This window comes from Primulina eburnea, chromosome 18 (genome assembly GCF_022965805.1).
Source record: "Primulina eburnea isolate SZY01 chromosome 18, ASM2296580v1, whole genome shotgun sequence".
NCBI lineage: Eukaryota > Viridiplantae > Streptophyta > Magnoliopsida > Lamiales > Gesneriaceae > Primulina > Primulina eburnea.
In genome coordinates, this window is record NC_133118.1 from 26,409,110 (window position 1) to 26,431,100 (window position 21,991).

Below are 21,991 nucleotides of genomic sequence, written 5' to 3' on the forward strand. Positions count from 1 at the left end.
CCCAACGGCATCCAATGGGTTTGACATGAGGTGGAAAATCCACAATATCCCATGTGTGATTCCTGTCCAGAGCAACAAGCTCATCATTCATGGCATCACGCCATCTAACATCAGCGACCGCCTCATGATAAAAGTGAGGTTCTTTTACGGAAGACATAGCTGCTAGAAAGTTCTGGTGTGTCTTGGAAAAATGATCATATGTTAGGTAGTTGGTCATAGGATAAAGGCAAGTGTCATGATCACGATTATGTGCAACTGAACAAGAGTAATCATTTGCCCAAATAGGAGGAACTTTGATTCTGCTGGATCTTCGTAGTGGGGCATCAGAAGGCATAGTACTGGAAGTTGATGGTTCATCTAAAGGCAGGGTAATTACTGGTCCTTCATCAATAAGAGAAGGGTCCTACATAAGTGATGAGTTGAAAATGGAGCAAGGCTGATCATTAACAGCGAAGGGAAATATGTCTTCATGAAATACCACATCTCTGGAAATTATTCTCTTATGTGTCTGCAGATTTAGAAACTTGTACCCCTTCTGCACACTGGAGTATCCAATGAAGACACATGGTACAGCACGCGGTGAGAACTTGTGGCTTATTGGTAGGGCTGAAGCATAACACAAGCATCCAAAAACTCTCAAGTTGGCTAAGGAAGGAGTTTTCTGAAACAACAGTTCAAAAGGAGACTTATTCCTTAGCAATGGTGTGGGAGCCCTATTAATTAGATACACGGCAGTCAATACACAATCTCCCCAGTATTTGAGTGGTAAGGATGACTGAAATCTAAGAGCACGTGCCACATCCAGAATATGCCTATGCTTTCTTTCCACGGTTCCATTTTGTTGTGGTTTATAAGGGCAAGAGCTAGTGTGTATCACTCCCAAAGAGGAGAAGAAAAATTGGCACTCACTTTTGAAGAAATCAGCTGCATTGTCTGTTCTTACAGACTTAACCTTTCTTGAAAATTGATTATCCACCATGCAAAAAAACAATTTAAGTATTCTAAGCACATCCACTTTAGATTGCATAAGGTAAACCCACGTTCCCCTAGTAAAATCATCCACAATTGTGAGGAAATACCTTTCACCATTGTATGTAGGGGTATGAAATGGGCCCCAAATATCCATATGAATTAACTGAAATGCAGATGAAGATTTAGACGAACTAGTTTGTGGAAATTTCAGTCTACTTTGCTTCGAAACAGGACACACAGAGCAATGAGAAAGTGTATCACTGCTTTGTATAAAAGGCAACATTTGCATCCTTGATATAGACATATGTCCTAATCTCCTATGCCAAGTATCAATATTGACATGCTTACAAGAGTCAGTAGCCGAACATGAATATGTGCCATCAAATTTAGGCAAAGAAGGGCGAAAAACAGAACTAACCTTGTGAGTTAATTTTGATACTGCCTCTGTAGTGAAGTGATAGAGGCCGTTCCTTTCTTTACCAATCCCCATTATTCTCCCAGTCCTGAGGTCCTGAAACATGCAGAAATGAGGGTAAAATGTGACAAAGCAACCATAATTCCTTGTGAACTTGGAGACCGAGAGAAGATTGAATTGAAAGTGTGGTATGTATAGGACATGTTCTAGTTCAATGGAACTATTTAAAGAGGCTGAGCCAACTTTATTAATACTAGCCCTATTACCATCTGGCAGTCTCACGGAGCCAAATGAATCGACCACAGACTTAGAGCCTTTTAATATAGAACAATCACCAATCATGTGTTCATTGGCTCCTGTGTCAATGATCCATTCTGAGCTTACATTGGACGAGAGAGTACCTGCCATATTTACAGCTGGTGTGCAGTCATTTTGTGCTTTGCCATTGCCCAAAAGCTTTAGGATTTCAGCGTATTGATCAGGGGTAAAGAGAGATGGAGTTCCAGCTGCTGTTTTTGAGTGGTCAGCAGTAGTGCTTTCTTCTACAAAATTGGCATCTCTTGACATCTTTCTGCTCTTCCAATTATCCTTGTATATATTTCTGTTTGGTTCTTTATTTGAGGATTTGTGCAGCTTGTGCCATGGAGGATAGCCAACAAGCTTATAACAATATTCCTTGGTATGACCATTCCAATTACAGTGATCACAAAACAAATTAGTCTTCTCCTTCATCACTTTACCTCCCTTGGACTGATTAGTATAGAATGCTGCTACTGGAACCTCAACAGAGGATAATGCCCTATGAGATTCTTCCTGGGACAACAAGGAAAAGGCTTGTCCAACTGTAGGCAATGGACTCATCATTAAAATTTGACTTCTTATATGCATGTAACTGTCATTAAGCCCCATCAGAAACTGAAGAAGCCGATGTTGTTTCTCATGCTCCAAGTATTTTCTAGCAGTGTCACACTCACACGAAGGCAAAACAACAAGAGCTGAATATTCATCCCAAAGCTGCTTAAGCTTACAGTAATACGTGGAGATAGTGTTATTACCTTGAGTGAGGCGTCCAATTTCTCTGTGTAACGAGAAAACTCTCGATCCATTGATCTTATCAAATTGCTCCTTCAGGTCTCTCCACACCATCGAAGCATCTGATGCATATATTATGCCACCAAAAATGTCCTTTGATACAGTGTTCATTATCCAGGACAATACAAGCGCATTACATCTTTCCCATTGAAGCAAGTTTGGACTCCCAACTGGTGGTCTTCGACTGCTGCCATCTATCAAAGCGATCTTGTTCTTTGCTTGCAAGGAAATCAGCATGGCTCTGCTCCAGATACCATAATTTTCCACCCCAATTAACTGATCACTCACCAGATTCGTTCCCGGAGTGACGGATGGATGAATGTATAACGGATCGTTGAAATTGCAATTGCTTGCCATCGGATTAGATCAGCTGCGAATACCGGTTACAGCTGCGGAGGCGATGCGACTGAAAAAAAATCGAGCTCTAGAGAGAAACCCTATTGCTCTGATACCATGTTAAGATTGGAACTTGGACCTAACTCAACCCCAAAAGCTAGCTCAAGGGGGGGGGGGGGGGGGATTGTTCAAGCCAATATATGCCACTCAAAGGTTATTTATCCAACCGATGTGGGACAATTAACACATCCTCTCACGTCCAGGAATGAACATCTGGAGCGTGGAGTTTTACAAATAACCCAATTATGGGCAGAACGAGTGGCCTAATTATAGGCAGTCCAACACATAACGGTGCAACCCAGGATCTGATACCATGTAAAGAAATGAGAGAACAAGCTCACTGAGCTGAGAAAAATGATTCATTCTTATTGATAACCGCCACATCAAGTTGGTTTATATACAGGTGAGTAAGCGTGCTTCTATAAGAGTAAGCGTGCCTCTACAAATCAATTATCAATCAAACGTGTGTAGGTATATACTACTAACTAACAATATCTAATTGCATTCATATTCGAACATTTAATATCCGATATCATCGAAAGTGTTAAAATGATTGAAATTTCTTGTTTAAATATTCATAAAACTTTTTCCATCAAATTATAATAAATATGCATAAAATTAAATATTTATGCAATTATATATTCCTGTGATTAATCATTAAATACATTTTTTCGCAAACCGGGAATGTGAATTTCTTGAAAATACTTTCTCCATTCTATTTTTGTCACATCTATTTCAAAGCTGAGTAGCTCTTCTTCGGACATTTCTTGTAATAATTTCTGAGTATTTCCTGTATGGAACCTGAAAAACAAAAAACTAACTAATTAAGTTAATGTGTAACAAATCGAGCCGAATATCAAGAAAAATTGAAGTCTCAAATTTGAGCTCGAATAATTATTAACTTTGCGAGCTATTCGAACTTCTACTCGAAAACAGATGATCAAAATATATTTATCTAATATAAGCATCTTGCAAAGTATCCCGCAAAATAATTTAGGCCGCGAACATGTTTGAGTTCTGCTCGAATTTAGTTGTTTCGACTAACCAATAGAATCTAACATTTTTTGAGTCTGCTCGGAAAGCTCGTGAATCTCCCTCCACCCCTCTTTGGCAGTATAAAAAAAAACTAGTTGTCAGTCAATTAATTCCACAAAACTACATACCTTGCTTTCATGAATCCTGAGAACTCATACAACTTGCAAAGTTGCTCGGCGTATGCAACCTTTGCTTTGCATTGTTTTTGAACTATTTTTTCATCTGTCCCAACTGCGTTGTTTCTGGACTGGTGATGCTCCCATATCTCGCGTCGGGTGTATTCAGACAAGTCATTAAAATTGTTGAAAAACTTAATTTTCCTAATTGCATGGCTTTCGTGTTTTGAACTCGCAAACGACGTCGAAACGAAGTATTCGTGAATTATTTCGAAAAAATCGCAAATTTTCAAAGGGTTTTTGTCACCGGATGCCACATGGTATACACTCGTTTCTGGCTTCATTGAAATTCCATGCTTTGCAATTGCTGCAATTGTTGTATTCGTCACCATGTCCATCGGAACCTACACAAGCGTAACATTACATTTTATTTTTGAATTTTTTTTTTTTTTTTTTTGGACCTCTAATTAGTTCGATGAATTAACAATAATTTCACATACTCTCTTCATATATTAATTAGTGAAAATAATATTTAAATTTTAATTTAAATAATCAGTAAATATTAGACTTCAAGTTTTAAAAATTGTGATTTGGATTAATTAATTGATAAGGGATTTCAGTTAGTGGTTTATTTATTTCTTTGATTTATAAAATCGAAACAGAATATTTAATTTATTTAAAATAATAATTAAAATAATTACATTATATATAGGGAAAATAGTACTTTTGGTCTTATATGTTTACTTATTTGTGATTTTGGTCCTCTGTATTATCAAATTTCAGGATTAGTAATTTATATTCCGATTTCTGTCCAGTTTAGTCATTTTTCATCGGGAGTGCTGATGTGACACTACACACGTCAGTGCCACATCAATGTCACATTAGAAAAATGATTAAATTGATATAAAAACAAAAATAACAGACTAAAATTTGACAAAATAGATGACCAAATTCGCAAATAAGCAATTACATTGGCGGTGTATCAACAAGCAAAGACACCAAAATAGATAAATTATACTTACAATGTCTATACAAACTTGGGGATCGGCCAAAAATGCTGGAAGTTGGCCTTTGCCAAAAGAACGAATCACAGGATCAATCACCCTACCAACCATTTAGGAAAGCAATTCATAAATCACAACATAAATTGTAATCTTATACACAGTATGATAAGATAAAAATCTTCCGGAAAAACAACAATTTGTGTTGTACAAGTTGGCCTAGATTAGATTTTTCTCGTATAATTTTTCGAAATATGTCTTACTCCAATAACTAGGCTCATGTACTGATATGACTTCGAACATGTCAGCATGGTCCAGGAGCCGAGTTAAACATTTTTAGAAGGGATATCAACAAAAAAGAATAGTGAATGAAGACAAGTTATGATCACTAAGATCGAATCTGAACTAATCAGTGAATGAAAATCTAATTTAGGCCATTTTATATGATCAACTCTGTTGTTTTTCCGGATAGATCGTCGGGCTAGGGTGGAGGTCGAACCTATTACCTATTTCCTTGTATCCATCCTGGGAAGGGGTCTTGGTAACAACTTTCGATGATAGAGGGTCTAATAATGAGAGTAGGTACATCTCCTTTTATTTCATGGATAACCATCTCCCCCATAGCTTTTGTCATTTGATAAGCATTATCCCATCCATAAAATTCTGCTCTGTTACATTTGAAAATTTTGCAATATATCATATTAATTTGGTTTGCCTTTCAAACTCTTTTAACAATGCCTAAATGTCTTTACGTTTTCTATGTATTCTCGCGTATCACGTCTGGTGATGGATGACGCCGAACATGTCAGCAATATTCCAAACTGAAGGCAATAGACCTTCTATTGCATCTCATATATGATATATATTTATAATATCAAATATATATAAACAAATGACTATAATTCTTGTATTTTCTCATGTTATAATTAAATGAAGGGCAAGATAAAGAGTAAAAATAAAGAGAGGATCATGATTAACATAACCTTTCTTGTGCCAGCTTCCTCAAATATTCGGTAACGTCGACACTTTCATCTTGAGACGATGCGCACGATCTCGTCAACAGCCATAACTCGTCGCCCAAATCTAGCCGAGGAAATGAACATGGACCAGTACCATTCTCATCTTCCTTATTTCTCATACTTTCTCCCATAGTCAACGGCTCTTCCAAGATCAGCCCCTCATTTCTTGCGTTAACATATGCTAAAAATAAAAAAAACAATTATTTCGTTAAATGAAAATTAATATATGTGTATGTTTGTGTATCTGACAGTAGTGTTGATATGATACTCAATACTGCTGACATATATGTTCAGCGTCACGTCAATACTACAACAAAAATCTGACTAGTTAAATACGATGGAAAATATTTATCAGTTTTGACTAAGTAAATGACCTAAAGTCCATGCATACCAACACGCAAGACTGTTTTATTTACGTGACATGTATACATACCAGTCGATATGTGGGCAAAAAGTTTGAGGTTCTTGCAAGATTTGGCAAACCTCATCAATCTTTGCGGGGCATTGCAATTGGAATCAATTAACAAGTCATACCTAGGAATAAAAAAAAAACCCATGTTATTGTTTGCCACAAAATCACGTGCATAAATTAAGATTAAATTCTATGTCACCTGTCATTAATGTTTGCGCAAGCTGCAGATTCAATAATCAAATCTACTTCCTTCATAATCACATTTACAGAATCATTATCCATTCCCAGGTTAGGTTCCGTAATATTTCCCGCGATCGGGATCAACTTTTCCCTCACAAATGAAGCGTATGATTTCCCATGTTTTTCTCGTAGACATTTGAATAACTCGGAGTTTATGATCTACATTTGGAGACATATAAAGGTCGGGTATTAGTATTATTACTTACATATTTCCTTATATTTCAAGTTTTTTGTTTGCTAATAAAAAATATATATAATAGGTAACACTATATCATTTTTAACCTGTGATATGTGAAATTAAAAAGTAGGGAGAATTGAGAAAAATACTTCATTTGTCAATCTGTCTGCTACTTCTTCCTTACTCTTTGCCTTGATTAATACGTAGATCTTTCCCACCAGTGTCGATCTTAATATCTTCTCCACGAGGACTATCCACGAAGGTTAGAAAAAATGTTATACTCATTAAAAAAGGGGGAAAAATATATAAATAAAGAGAAATGAAAGTAAAACTCGTAAATAAATGATATCATAAATTTTTATTACAGTCATATTTTGAAAATAGCCGAATTGATATCATAAGTAGGTCGAAATATAATTTTTGATCCTATAATTAGTCAAAATTACGCATCGATCGTTGCAATAATTTTTCTTTTCTTTGTTTAGTGTAATATTTGCACTTATATTGTCATCCTAATTGAAACTTATGTTGTTTCAATGCAGTTTTATGCGTTTCGGGTAGTTTTGTATTGTTCTAGCCGCCATCAATCATCAGACGTGATACACTAAAATACACATAAAACGTGAGAGAGGCGATCGAGAGGAAGATAAGAACTTTGGTACGAAGACGAATAATGCTACATTTGGGGACAAAGAAGCAAATTCAACTTGTTTCTTTTCTACTTTTCTTCTATAATTCTTTAGATTGATGTCTAGATTGAAAAATATGATTTTGTTTCTTTTTTTATTATGAACTAATTTTCTATTCTAGAAGAACTACATAGCTTGGTTGGAAACTATGTCTGTGACTTTTGATTTATCTTATTGAATTCATCTTTGTTAATTTGTGTTACCTTGTTTTTAATGCTTTCAATTTACTGACCATGGATTGATTGATACCATAATTGGGATCTATCACTAGGACAAAGAGATCTAGATTAAGATTTATATAGTTCTGAAGGTGTATAACCTTATCGAAGTCCAGGTAAGAAAAATCATTGACATATATTGTTTGATTTTAGATTTTAAATAGGAATATCAAAATCAATATTAGATGGTAGATTATATTTATCACTTGAGAAAGGAGAACATAAATAATTAAATGTTATTGGCTAATAAACAATTTGAATTCATAAATATAAACGTTATAAAGAATTAAACATACTGAAAAACTAAGCAAAATCGAAACTCTAGATTATTTCTCTCATTAAATTCTCATTATTAGCGTATTCTTAATTATAATTTCTTGTTAAATAAATAATCCAAATCACTCCTCAATTTGTAAATAAAGTTAAAACTATTTAATTACACTACTTGATATACTTTGAAGTAACACACTTCTCGTGAGAACTATACTTTATTTATCACATATTAGGACTTGGCACCATGTCTTTGCGAATAAGAATCATACAACACTTTTTTGGTGTCGTTGCCAGACAGTGTTCTTATTTGATTTCATATCAATATTTTTACTAATTAGTCTTGATTTTAATTTAGAGTTATTTTTATATTTGTTTTATATTTATTGATTTGTTGTTTTTTTCTCTTTGTTTGCATTTTATGCGCAAAACTCAAAGTCTCTAATCATTAATTTTTGGTCCAGAAATCAGAAGAAGTGCTACGAGATTAAGAAAAGAAAAGAAAGAATAAATTAAGGCTATGGCTGAAAATAGATAGGATAACGCAAATCCACCTCCTGCGGTGCCCATTAGAGATCACTTCAAGCCAGTAATCAACACGAATTATTCTGGCATAGCTCATGGTTATTAAATAATAATGCGATTTGAAGCCCAATTTAATCAATATGATGAAGCAAAACCAATTTGGAGGCGCAATCACTACTGATCCTCATATTCATTTGAGAACATCCTTGGTGATTGCACATGTGGTAAAATTAATGGTGTATATGAAGATATTACTAGATTATATTCATTTCTGCTTTATCTAAAGGATATCACACGGATTTGGCCTCTTGGAAGCATCAGTACATCGGTAGACATGGCATCAAAATTTCTAGCAAAATATTTTCTACCTACCAAGTCTGTCGAACTAAAGAATGAGATCTGTACATTCAGGTTCAAGGGATTTCTTAGAAGATGCTCGAACCATAATTATGAAGATTGGGTACAAATTGAGTTGTTTTACAATGGGTTGAATAGGCAAACAAGAACAATAGTAGATGCCGGTGCTGGTGAGATTATCTTTGCTAAATCACTAGATCAAACCTACGAGATGCTTGAACATATGACTATTAACAGTTACCAATGGCCGAGTAAAACATCTTTAATGAAGAAACCTACTGGAGTTTGAGGGGTAGATTTTATTGCGTCACTTACTGCTCAAGTTTTTGCAATAATTATTCAGATCACAACAATGAATAAAGAAGGTCAATCTATCCATGAAACAAATGCAGTTTCTACTGAGTGAGGGCCTAACAATGAAGAGGCTCAATTTGTCAACAACTGATGTTATTGTAGCTATTGAGGTAACCCTATGCCTAACTATTATAATCTCGGTTTACACAATCATGCAAATTTCTCGTATATCAACAACAAAAAATGTGTTGAATCCTCCTCCAAGGTTTAATAATTAAAGGAAAAATCATCTTTGGAGGACTTGGTTAATACGTTTGTGGCTTAATCGGCTAAAAATATTTGTAAGACTAAGTCTAGGTTGGATAATATCGAGACACATGGCAACATGGGTGCCATAATGAAATCTCTTGAAATTTAGATTGTTCAGATTGCAAGTACATTAAAAGACCAAAAAGAGGTCAATTTTCTATCAATACTGAAGTTAATCCTAAAGAACAGTGCAAGGCTATAAAGTCGAGAAGTGGAAAAGAAGTTGGAGTTGTGGATCCAAAATTGTATGGCGATATAGAGGAGAAAGTGGACAAAACGGTGAGTGTAGAGAAAAATAAGAAAAAAATGATGAGCCAAAAATTTATCCTGAAGAGTAGCCATTGTCAAAGGAAAATCTTCCATATCTTCAGAGGTTCAACAATAAATCATTTGATGATCAATTTGCCAAGTTTATCGAGATTTTCAAGAAAATTCGCATCAAAATCCCTTTTTCTAATGATTTGGAGCAGATGTCAAATTATACCAAATTTATTAAGGATGTATTGTCAAAGAAGAAGAAGTTACAAGAGTTTGAAATGGTGAGGTTGACTGAAGAATGCGGTGATATTCTTAAAAATAAGCTACCACTAAAATTAAAAGATTTAGGGTTTTTTACTATTCCTTGTGTTATTGGTGGTTCTCATGTAAATATGGCACTTTATGATTTATGTGTAAGTATTAATTTTATGTCTTTTTTATTTACAGGAGCTTGGAGCTTGGAGAAGCAAAACATACCATCATCACTTGGCAACTGACAGATAGGTCCCTCACATATCCTTGCGGGATTGTTGAGGATGTTATTTTAAAATTGAACAAATTATCTCCTCCGTTGACTTTGTGATACTAGACATCGAGGAATATCAAGATGCTCTTTTGCTTTTGTAAGACCTTTCCTAGCCATTGGTTGATCTTTAACTGATTTTAATAAGTCGGAGCTTACTTCTATGATATTCAATATCTATAGTGCCATCAAAGGGACTAATGAGATAAGTACTTGTCATAGTATTGATATTATTGACTCTTGCATTGGGAATATTGTTGTAGGAAAAGTTTTAGAGGATTCATTAGAAAGATGTATTGTAAGCTCAACATCTAATGTGGATGATTTTGTGAGTCAAGACAAATATAAATTTTTAAGGTTAATTGAGTGATACTAATAATTTTATTGAGATTTATAAAAATCATTTATATAATTATCTCGATTTCATTTATATAATTATCATATTATATAATATATAAAAAATAAAAATATTTATTTGATTTTAATTTCTATCTACTAGCAGAGATTTATAAAAATCATTTATATAATTATCATCTAGTGATACTAATTTAGAACTTGATTATATATTGAGGGCAATTAAGTCAATTTGTGATGTTTTTTATCATTAAATTAAAATTATCGCATCTCACAAAAGGGATATTTTATCCTCGTATTAAATTATTTATCACGGCCCTATGATAATATCATAGGCTTTCTAAAAAGATATCAAACGTGAGATAAAGAGGATTATTTATCAATCCCTCTCTTATCTAGTTTACCAAATTATACATTAGGCGTAGTTTGATACACATGATAGGATAAACATGTGATATATAATATAAGGATAAGTCAAGGATAAATAAGATGCATGATATTATATTTAAGGTTTGGTATGATTTTAATAAGAGTGATTAAATTTATATATTAGATTGTAATGACAAAATTAACCTTATCATAATAAATTTTATAATTTCAAAGTTGTTGCTTGAGTTCATATTTCTTATCTGTTCATGCGACGACAGTGCTTGTATGATTTATTTATTTTTACCTAATTTTATATATTATATAATATGATAATTGAGCCATTGATTTTGTGAGTCCAGTCAAATATCAATTTTTAAGGTTAATCGAGTGATATTAATAATTTTATTGAGATTTATAAAAATCATTTGTATAATTATCTCGAATTCATTTATATAATTATTATATTATATAATATATAAAAATATTTATTTGATTTTAATTTCTACCTACTAGCAAAGATTTATAAAAATCATTTATATAACTATCATCTAATGATAGGGTTTTAGGATTTTTATATATTGAGGGCAATTAAGTCATTTGTGGTGATTTTTATCATTAAATTAAAATTATCACATCTCATAAAAGAAATATTTTATCCTTGTTTAAAATTATTAATATCACGATCTTTCTAAAAAAATACCAAACGCGAGATAAGGAGCATTATTTATCAATCCCTCTCTTATTAAGTGTAACAAACTATACCTTAGTGTCTATTGTGTCAAAGATGTGGAAAAAGGAAGTGGTTGGCCAATAATGAGAATGTTTGCAAAAATCTAATTTTAAAACCAAGTTATTGAGCCTATGTGTAGGTTTACAATAGATTTTGAGTTCACAACCACTACATGTATGTTTGCCATTATCATTGATACTCCTAATGCTGAGAGAATATTTATGTGTTTTGTGATTCGTAATTAATGAGTGGAGTCTAAAACTTTTGTGATAGTCACTTGACACTGAAGTAGATGTTTGCAAGCACAAAAAAGATTTAGGCAATTATTCAAATTATTTCGGCGTGTTTTTATTATTTATATCATCGTTTGAAGCCCTTTGAGCCTAAATACAAATAATGAGATTTGTTTAAACAATTGAATTCTTGTTTCTAAAACCTTTGAATTGTCAAAATGCACTTGATCTATATGAGTTCATTGTGAATTGAGATAGCCTAAAACTTTCTTTTACACTCTTTTAGTTGAAACACGGATAATATCTTATTAAGCATGGTCTACGCAACTTTTGAACCATTTGAGCCTTCCTAATGCATCATAATTATCATCAGTGTCTCATTTTGAGCTTAATGAAAAATCGAATGGAATGTGTCAAAAGACACACAATTAGCTCTCATTCGTAGTTTTTTTTTTCCCTCAAAGTCCTACATCAACTACCAAATGTTAGCCTTAACAAAAGTCCTGCCTAATTTAGAGAAGAATATACCCTTTTAGCGCTATAAATTTCACGCCCCGGGACGGGGGTTAGTTGACACCGGCGTTGCTCTCCAATATTCATTCGAAAACAACAAGCCTCAGAAGTACAGAATCTCGTAAACCAGTCTTTTATTCATAATACGAAATAAATCAATTGTCTGTTACAACTCGAATACTGATGTTTTACAGCGGAAATGTAAAACCAAATATTACAGTATCTTAACAGATGCAGCGGAATAAAATAAACATAAACTGAGAACAACAGTCTTTTTCACCAGCCCCAGAACTGGATCTGTTCCTCTTCTTCTAACATTTCTTCAGTACTCTTATCTGAGATGGGTTTGGTGGGTGAGTGATATGATTGTCACTCAGTAAGCAGGGGCAGGAATAACTCCCAGTTTTCGAAAATCATTTTAATACAGAACAGTATTTCAAGAATATACAGAAACTCTTACTTTCAGAACAGGAATCAGTATTCAGAAATCAGTAATCAGTATTCAGTAATCAGAAATCAGAAGTTTAACAAGTAAGCACTGAGCACATTCGTGAATTTCATGGCTAAACTGATATCAGTCCCCTATATGTTCTCTCCTCTAAGGGGTGAGGCCAGTAATCATTAATCAGAATTCAGTAATGTTCAGAATATATATTCCTACCATTAGTTCACTAAGTTTCAGTGCTTCAAAATCAGAAATCGAGAATATACTTTGCTTTAAAACAGAAATCATCAAACGGGTTCTAAGATATTTATATATAAGCCCACTTACCGTAATTTGCAATAAGGTTTCGGTAGAAGTCTGGAATATGCTCGTTCTTGCCACTGGTTTCTACTGCTCGAAAATAAGCACCCTCCCTTAGCTCGAAATTCAAATGATAATCTCAGATTTGTGTAACACCAATTCATAGATTTGAGAGTGTTATTTATAGGCAAGATTCTGACTGTTAGTCTCCCAAATAAATGGTCATAATCTGCCATTAACAGCCTTTATTTCGAGTTAAATGCTTCAGTTACAACTCAATAGCTGAATCAGTAACTGTCTGCTGGAATTCGCTCTTCTGCTGCTGGATTCGGCCTGCTGGATTTTGTCTGCTGGAAAATACCAGCTTCTGAAATATTAGCTTCTACTGGAATTTTTTAGCTTATGCTGAAATTTGCTAGCTGCTGGAATTTCAGGTTCTCACATCCCTCCCTCCTTATGAGAAGTTTCGTCCTCGAAACTTGGCTAAGCATGATCTTCAAAGAGATGAGGGTATTGTTCTCGCATCTTTTCTTCCAACTCCCAAGTAGCTTCTCTTTCGGTGTGATTGGACCATTGTACTTTGACATATGGAATAGTTCGTCGCCTCAGTACTTGGTCTTTGTTATCCACAATTCGAATCGGAATTTCTTCATATTTCAGCTCTTTATTTAGATTGCCTTCAACCAACAGTGGTCCAGCTTCCAGAATATGACTAGGATCGGCAATATATCTCCTCAGCTGCGATACATGGGATACATTGTGAATTCTTGACATGTCGGGTGGAAGTGCTAATCTATAAGCAAGTGTTCCCAGTTTCTCAAGAATTTCAAATGGTCCGACGTATCTGGGATTGAGTTTCCCAGCCTTATTGAATCGGAATACACCCTTCATGGGTGACACTTTGACATATGCCTTCTCTCCAACTTCAAATTCCACGGGTCTTCTTTTCATGTCAGCCCAGCTTTTCTTTCGATCTTGTGCAGCCTTTAATCGCTCCCTGATCATAGCAACTTTATCCACTGTTTCTTGGATCAGTTCGGGTCCAACGATGGATTTTTCCCCTACTTCATCCCAATACAGTGGTGATCGACATTTTCGTCCATACAGAGCTTCGTATGGTGCCATTCCAATACTACTGTGGTAACTATTATTGTATGCGAACTCGATTAATGGCAGATGTTCGCTCCAATTGCCACTGAAGTCTAGAGCACAAGCTCTCAGCATATCCTCAAGAGTTTGAATGGTCCTCTCAGTTTGGCCATCGATTTGAGGGTGATAAGCCGTACTAAGGGTAACCTTGGTTCCCATAGCTTGTTGAAAGCTCTTCCAAAATCGAGATGTAAATCTAGGATCTCTGTCTGATAATATGCTAGCTGGTACTCCATGTAACCGCACGATCTCATTCATGTACAATGTGGCTAGCTTGTCCAAATTATAATTCATGCGGACAGGTAAGAAATGTGCCGATTTTGTGAGTCTATCTACGATTACCCAGATGCCGTCATGACTTTGTCTCGACTTGGGTAAACCTACTACAAAATCCATGGAAATATGTTGCCATTTCCATTCCGGGATTTCTAATGGTTGAAGAAGTCCGCCAGGTCTTTGGTGCTCTGCCTTGACTTGTTGGCACACGTGACACTTGGAAACATACATTGCCACGTCTTTCTTCATTCCACTCCACCAAAAATTTCTCTTCAAATCCCTGTACATTACTTGGTACTGCCAGGATGGACTGAAAATTTCGACTTATGTGCCTCAGACATTACTTCTTGTCGAAGGTTATCGATGTATGGTACGCACAATCGTCCTTTCATCCACAAGATTCCTTTTGTTATCCGTCTCGAAATCTGGTGCTTTCTCTTCTTTAACTTGCTCTTTCAGTTTCGCCAAAGCGGAATCTCTATCTTGACACATCTTGATTGTCTCTCGAAGACAAGGTTGTGCTGAAAGTGACGCTAGGATTACTTTGCTCATATCCTTCCGACTCAAAGCGTCAGCTACCTTGTTTGCTTTGCCTGGGTGGTAACTTATCGTCAAGTCGTAGTCTTTCATGAGTTCAATCCATCGTCTCTGCCTCATGTTTAACTCTTTCTGAGTGAACAAGTACTTGAGGCTTTGGTGATCCGTAAAAATCTCACACTTGGCTCCATAAAGATAATGTCTCCAACTCTTTAGTGCGAACACTACTGCAGCTAATTCGAGGTCATGCGTTGGGTAATTCTGTTCATACGGCTTCCACTGTCTTGACGCGTATGCAATCACCCTTCCTTCTTGCATGAGCACGCATCCTAAACCTTCTTTAGATGCATCACTGTAGATGGTTTGCCTTCAGTTGGCAATACCAACAGCGGAGTGGAGGTAAGCTTCTTCTTCAAAGTCTCGAAGCTTTGCTCACATTCTTCACTCCATTGAAACTTGGAGTTCTTCTGTGTAAGCTTGGTGAGGGGTATGGCTATCGAAGAGAATCCTTCAACAAATTTTCGGTAATAGCCTGCTAATCTCAAGAAGCTTCGTACCTCTGTCGCATTCTTTGGTCTAGGCCAATCCGAGATTGCCTCCACTTTCTTAGGGTCCACAGATACTCCTGCTGCTGATATTATGTGTCCCAAGAATGCGACGCTCTCTAGCCAAAATTCGCATTTCTTGAACTTGGCGTACAGTTCCTTCTCTCTTAGCGTCTGGAGTGCGAGACGAAGATGTTCTTTGTGGTCTTCCTCATTTGACGAATACACTAGAATGTCGTCGATGAATACCACAACAAACTTGTCAAGAAACGGCTTAAACACTCTGTTCACGAGATCCATGAATACTGCCGGAGCGTTTGTTAACCCAACGGCATCACGGTGAACTCATAGTGTCCATACCTTGTTCGGAAGGCGGTCTTCTGAATATCGTCCGTTTTGACCTTGAGTTGGTGGTAGCCTGACCTTAAATCGAGCTTGGAAAATACCGTAGCTCCCTTGAGTTGGTCAAACAAGTCATCTATCCTTGGAAGTGGGTATTTATTCTTGATTGTGATCTTATTCAACTCTCTGTAATCAATACACAATCTCATGCTTCCGTCCTTCTTTTTAACAAATAGGACAAGAGCTCCCCACGGAGATGCGCTTGGTCGTATCTACTTCTTATCCAACAACTCTTGAAGTTGTTCTTTGAGTTCTTTCAACTCTGCTGGAGCCATTCGGTACGGCGTTTTTGAGATTGGTGCAGCATCGGGCACTAAATTAATCTCAAATTCCACTTTGCGATCGGGAAGTTCGCCAGGGAGTCCTTCAGGAAAGACGTCCGAAAATTCCTGAATAACTAGAATATCCTCTATCTTTAGAGTAACTTAGTTATTAACCTCGCTGATCATTGCCAGTTAGACTTTCTAGGTCTAAGAAGTGGAAATGAAGGATTTCTGTTTCTTATCTTTACCACGAAGTACGATTTACCATTACATGATTCTTGTCCAACCAATCAATTCCCATAGTATACTGTATAAGATCGGCACTTAATATATGCGCATCCATACTTATTTTATTCTATCTTAAAATTACCACGATTACTAACTCAAATCTTGAAACCAATATAAAATCTTAGAATATAACTCCTTATCAGCCGATTGATTCAAATCTCAATAATTATATCCTAGTTAAAATTTCTTTCAACCTTGAACGAAAGAAACTAATTCCTCAAACAATTTTTCTTTTACTAAATCTTTCCTTAATCAAAACTATGAGTCTAGCATGTTTTAACACAAACAAGTTTCATTGTAGTCCTTCACTTAGCATCCCAAATTTAATGTACATATCACAAAATTTTTCCTACATCTGAATTTTAAAGCTTATATAGTCCTTATCTCATATTTTCATAATTTATTATCCTCGAGTCAAGCAATTCATCTTAAGTCAGAAGCTTATCTTCGATAGGTAAATTCCCAAAAATGCCAGTCGACTTATATCAGATAGGTACATCCCCAATATGATTCCACTTATCTTGCTACATTCCCAAAGAATGTTATACTTCTTTCTTTTCGTATCATATAACCATAATACCACTCTAGCCTACCTTTATCATCTCTCCATTATCATGTTCTTTTTCCACTACATCTATAGGTACTTCTTCTTCTCTAAGATCTTAATGTAGCTACTCTGGTCAGTCATATCCTATATCCAAACCATGAGAGTTAAGGTTCAGAAGGATCTCAAGAGTATAGGTCAAGTTATAGACAGGTACTGGAATGAATAGAATAAGTACTGCCTATACAATTAACAGAACAAATAGCTCAAAAATTTTCGGTCTCAGAATTTCGTGAAAAATTTACTAAAAATCCTTGACATCAAGAACATGAATGGTACCAAGTTTGGTGCAAAAATACTAAGCCAATTGGAAATGAAAATTCCTCAAAGTTGGAAAATTTTGGAAAATTTCACGGAAATGATGATATCACCATCTAAACGATGAATCGTTCTAGGTTAGGTTCTCCTCGTCGAGAGCTTTCCAACGCCTACTCTTAATAGTGAAAATTCCTTCTGGATCAAAAGTTATGGCCGTTTGAAGTTTGTGCGAAAAACACCTCAACTTCCATGCCATTTGCAAGGTCTACTGCAATTCTGATGCTTCTGCAATCAGTCTGCTGTTTTTCCAGTATTGTCTGCTGCTTTCCAGCACTATTAGAACCAGTCTGCTGCATTTCTAGTTTACTGACTCAGTCTTCTGCATTCAGATCTACTGGTTTCCTTCTACTGCTTTCAAGTCTGTTGCCTTCAGCTCTACAGATTTCTATCTGCTGGTTCTGGTCCCAGACTACTGGTTTTGATGCTTCTGTTTTTCAGTCATCTACTGGTTTCGGTCTACTGATTTAGGCCTACTGATTTTTTTTTTTTTTTAAACTCGTTTCAGTAATCTATTACAGTAGCTTATTTTCAGTAGTCTATTTCAGTAACCTTCAGAACTTATTCTCAGAAGTCAATAAGAACTTATTATTTCTAGTTCCTCCTCCCCAGATTATGAAACCCGGTTCTGCTCTGATACCACTTCAATGTCACGCCCCGGGACGGGGGTTAGTTGACACCGGCGTTGCTCTCAAATATTCATTCGAAAACAACAAGCCTCAGAAGTACAGAATCTCGTAAACCAGTCTTTTATTCATAATACGAAATAAATCAATTGTCTGTTACAACTCGAATACTGATGTTTTACAGCGGAAATGTAAAACCAAATATTACAGTATCTTAACAGATGGAGCGGAATAAAATAAACATAAACTGAGAACAACAGTCTTCTTCACCAGCCCCAGAACTGGATCTGTTCCTCTTCTTCTAACGTTTCTTTAGTACTCTTATCTGAGATGGGTTTGGTGGGTGAGTGATATGATTGTCACTCAGTAAGCAGGGGCGGGAATAACTCCCAGTTTTCGAAAATCATTTTAATACAGAACAGTATTTCAAGAATATACAGAAACTCTTACTTTCAGAACAGGAATCAGTATTCAGAAATCAGTAATCAGTATTCAGTAATCAGAAATCAGAAGTTTAACAAGTAAGCACTGAGCACATTCGTGAATTTCATGGCTAAACTGATATCAGTCCCCTATATGTTCTCTCCTCTAAGGGATGAGGCCAGTAATCAGTAATCAGAATTCAGTAATGTTCAGAATATATATTCCTACCATTAGTTCACTAAGTTTCAGTGCTTCAAAATCAGAAATCGAGAATATACTTTGCTTTAAAACAAAAATCATCAAACGGGTTCTAAGATATTTATATATAAGCCCACTTACCGTAATTTGCAATAAGGTTTCGGTAGAAGTCTGGAATATGCTCGTTCTTGCCACTGGTTTCTACTGCTCGAAAATAAGCACCCTCCCTTAGCTCGAAATTCAAATGATAATCTCAGATTTGTGTAACACCAATTCAGAGATTTGAGAGTGTTATTTATAGGCAAGATTCTGACTGTTAGTCTCACAAATAAATGGCCATAATCTGCCATTAACAGCCTTTATTTCGAGTTAAATGCTTCAGTTACAACTCAATAGCTGAATCAGTAACTGTCTGCTGGAATTCGCTCTTCTGCTGCTGGATTCGGCCTGCTGGATTTTGTCTGCTGGAAAATACCAGCTTCTGAAATATTAGCTTCTACTGGAATTTTTTAGCTTATGCTGAAATTTGCTAGCTGCTGGAATTTCAGGTTCTCACAATAAAGTTGTCATTAACTTCCATGTGTTGATAAAACTAAAGAAGGATTGGAGGGGTTGTGAAAAATCAAGAAGAAAAGCAAGGGGATTCATTGAAAAAAAATATTGTAAAGAATGAAAAGAAAAGAGAAAAATTTAAGATAAGAATTGGTATGATGCTGAGATTGATTGGAAAGGGATTGTTGTTGAGGATGATGAAATTTAATAATGAGTGCAAAATTAGATATGCAGAAGTGTGGTACATGATTAAATAGTTCATTTTATCTGATTTTTTTTTATCTTCCGGCCTTTATCGTAGCCATGAGCCGAAGCCTGATGTTGCAAACTCAAAAAACATATTGATCAAGTCACATTTATCCAATAAATTAGTGAAGTAGAGTCGAGAGTTAATCATACGAACACTTGAAAAACACTGTGAACAATATAGATTTTGATCATTTGTACATACACATCTCATGACACTAAATTACACTTTGGTATATTTTTATTGAATATCTCTTAAACCAAAATTTTCACCTCAAAATTCCTATTGATCTATGTGTGTAAATGTTTATTTTAGTAGATTGTGGTTTGAACTTGAGTCAAAGAGTCCATGAATCGGTAATGTGAAATAATGGCATAATCTGTCATGGAATTGAATCGGTCAAATGAGATTATCCAAGCGCTCACACACGTGAAATGTTGAGAGGTTGTGGCATGCATGCGCTTTATTTGAAAAACTTGGATATTTGATTTCGGAGTCCAGTGATGATTACCCTATTCCACGACTTAAGTTTGTTCATTTTCTCCCCTTCTTTGTTTAATGTTGCTCTTTGCTCTATTTTTCTTTGTTTTGCTCGGTACTAGAAAAAGTTCAAGACGTCGAGAACAGAATTTATAGAGCCCCTACACCCTATTCAAGCACCCCCATGCCAGGAGACATATAAAATGGAAACTGAGGAATTTTGCGAGCATAAAAGAGGTGCAACGCTAGCCGCCATCCATCATCAACGTGGTACACGAGAATTCACAGAAAATTTGAGAGAGGCGACCAAGAGAAAAATCTGAGAAGCAAAAGAACTTCGGTACAAAGACGAAGAACGCTGCATTCAGGGATGGTAAAACAAATTCGGCTTCGTTTCTTTTCTTATTTTCTTATATTGATGTCTAGATTGAAAACATGATTTGGTTTTCCTTTATTTTTTTTATTATGAACTGGTTTTCTTTTTGATAGATATCGGTTGGTATGTGAAAGAGTGTTTAGAAGGGGGTTGAATAAACACTTGACAATTTTACTACCTTTTCGAATAATGAGTCAGTTTAGTGATAAACTGAGCTCGAGAATCTTGTATGTCAATGTCAATCAGTTAACTAATGAAAGTGCGGAAATAAACTGACTGACAAATAGAATAAAACTGAAATTAAGAGACACAAGATTTTTGGATGTTCGGAGATTTCAATAACTCCTATGTCACCCCTTCTATCTCAAAAATATGATATTCACTAAAAACACACAATTTATTTCACATTTCAATTTATATATAAGTCGGATTTTCAGTTTTTATATATGTATAATATGAGTCGGATTCAGTTTTATATATGTTAGTTTAATTTTTTTTTGAAGAAATTTCAAATTAATTTATTATGTTTGATAAATATTCAAATACATTATAAATTTTTTAAAAATACAAACATATTGATAATTAAAATTCTAAATATAAAAAGAATGTATAATTTATTAATTATAAAATTTTAAATATCATAATTTCATTAAAAAAATAATTTAAAATAAATAATTTCTCGACTGTTTTTATAAAAAATTCAAATATTATAATTTCATTAAAATAAATAATTTAGCATTTTTTAAGGTGATCGATCGTTCTTGGAAGATATCGATCCGAGCATCGAAAAAGACTTCGAGTAGGCAGATTCAAAAGTCTAGCAGTTTGCCAAATAAAGTCTACCAAACTTGTTTGTCATAAAAGTTTCATATCATGAAAAAGTTGTATTGTTTTTAACTATCAAGTCTTTATGTGATTGTAGATGGTTTAAATTTAGTGGATTCACTCACATCTGAGCGTGACTCGTAGACGTAAACGCACGTCTTTTAACTATATCTTCTTTACTTTCTAGTACAATCAAATTTATGTACAAACTAATAAGAGCACAAATCACACACAAAAGAGGGAGAAACAAGTTGGTGAATATTTGATGAAAATAGAACAATCGTACCTTTTCCAAGAAAGCCCGTGGCACCTGTAATAAATATGTTCTTTCCTTTGAAAAACTCAATGATCCCTATTCCGCCGTAACTGTCCCTGGATTCTTCCATCAATGGCCGCTGGTGGCTGTGTACTTTACTCGGTGTGTCAAAGGAATCTCCGTAGCGATGGACAGCCATTTTTAAATTATTGTTTCGTTCAAAATATGTTTTTCCATTACTGGATAAACGAGAAAGATTGAGTACTGTTTCATATTTATGAGTAGAATTATTTATGAGTAGAATTTTTTTTTTGAAAGCAAAAACATTGGCTTGGTGTTAGTGACATAGTTTAAAGGAAAAACAAC

At 35.1% G+C, this 21,991-nt stretch overlaps 1 protein-coding gene across 1 annotated transcript; it reads right to left on the reverse strand.

The window, feature by feature from the left end:
- Nucleotides 1-3,512: 3,512 nt before the first annotated feature.
- LOC140819950 (fatty acyl-CoA reductase 2, chloroplastic-like) lies at nt 3,513-21,758 on the reverse strand. The gene is made up of 9 exons (XM_073180228.1): nt 21,656-21,758; nt 7,026-7,126; nt 6,658-6,857; nt 6,480-6,580; nt 6,011-6,227; nt 5,534-5,695; nt 5,049-5,130; nt 4,039-4,430; nt 3,513-3,676 (listed from the first exon to the last, which is right to left on the reverse strand). Exons 1-9 carry the CDS (start codon nt 21,753-21,755, stop codon nt 3,526-3,528), a joined length of 1,506 nt encoding a protein of 501 aa, XP_073036329.1. The 5' UTR covers nt 21,756-21,758; the 3' UTR covers nt 3,513-3,525.
- Nucleotides 21,759-21,991: the final 233 nt, after the last annotated feature.

Excerpts from the sequence above, each read along its gene's own strand:
- LOC140819950 (XM_073180228.1), bottom strand. The coding sequence starts at position 21,755 with ATGGAAGAATCCAGGGACAGTTACGGCGGAATAGGGATCATTGAGTTT. Across the intron at positions 6,858-7,025 it reads CAGACAGATTGACAAATGAA|ATCATAAACTCCGAGTTATT; the intron begins GTATTTTTCTCA and ends CTCCAAATGTAG. Across the intron at positions 4,431-5,048 it reads CCCAAGTTTGTATAGACATT|GTTCCGATGGACATGGTGAC; the intron begins GTAAGTATAATT and ends ACGCTTGTGTAG.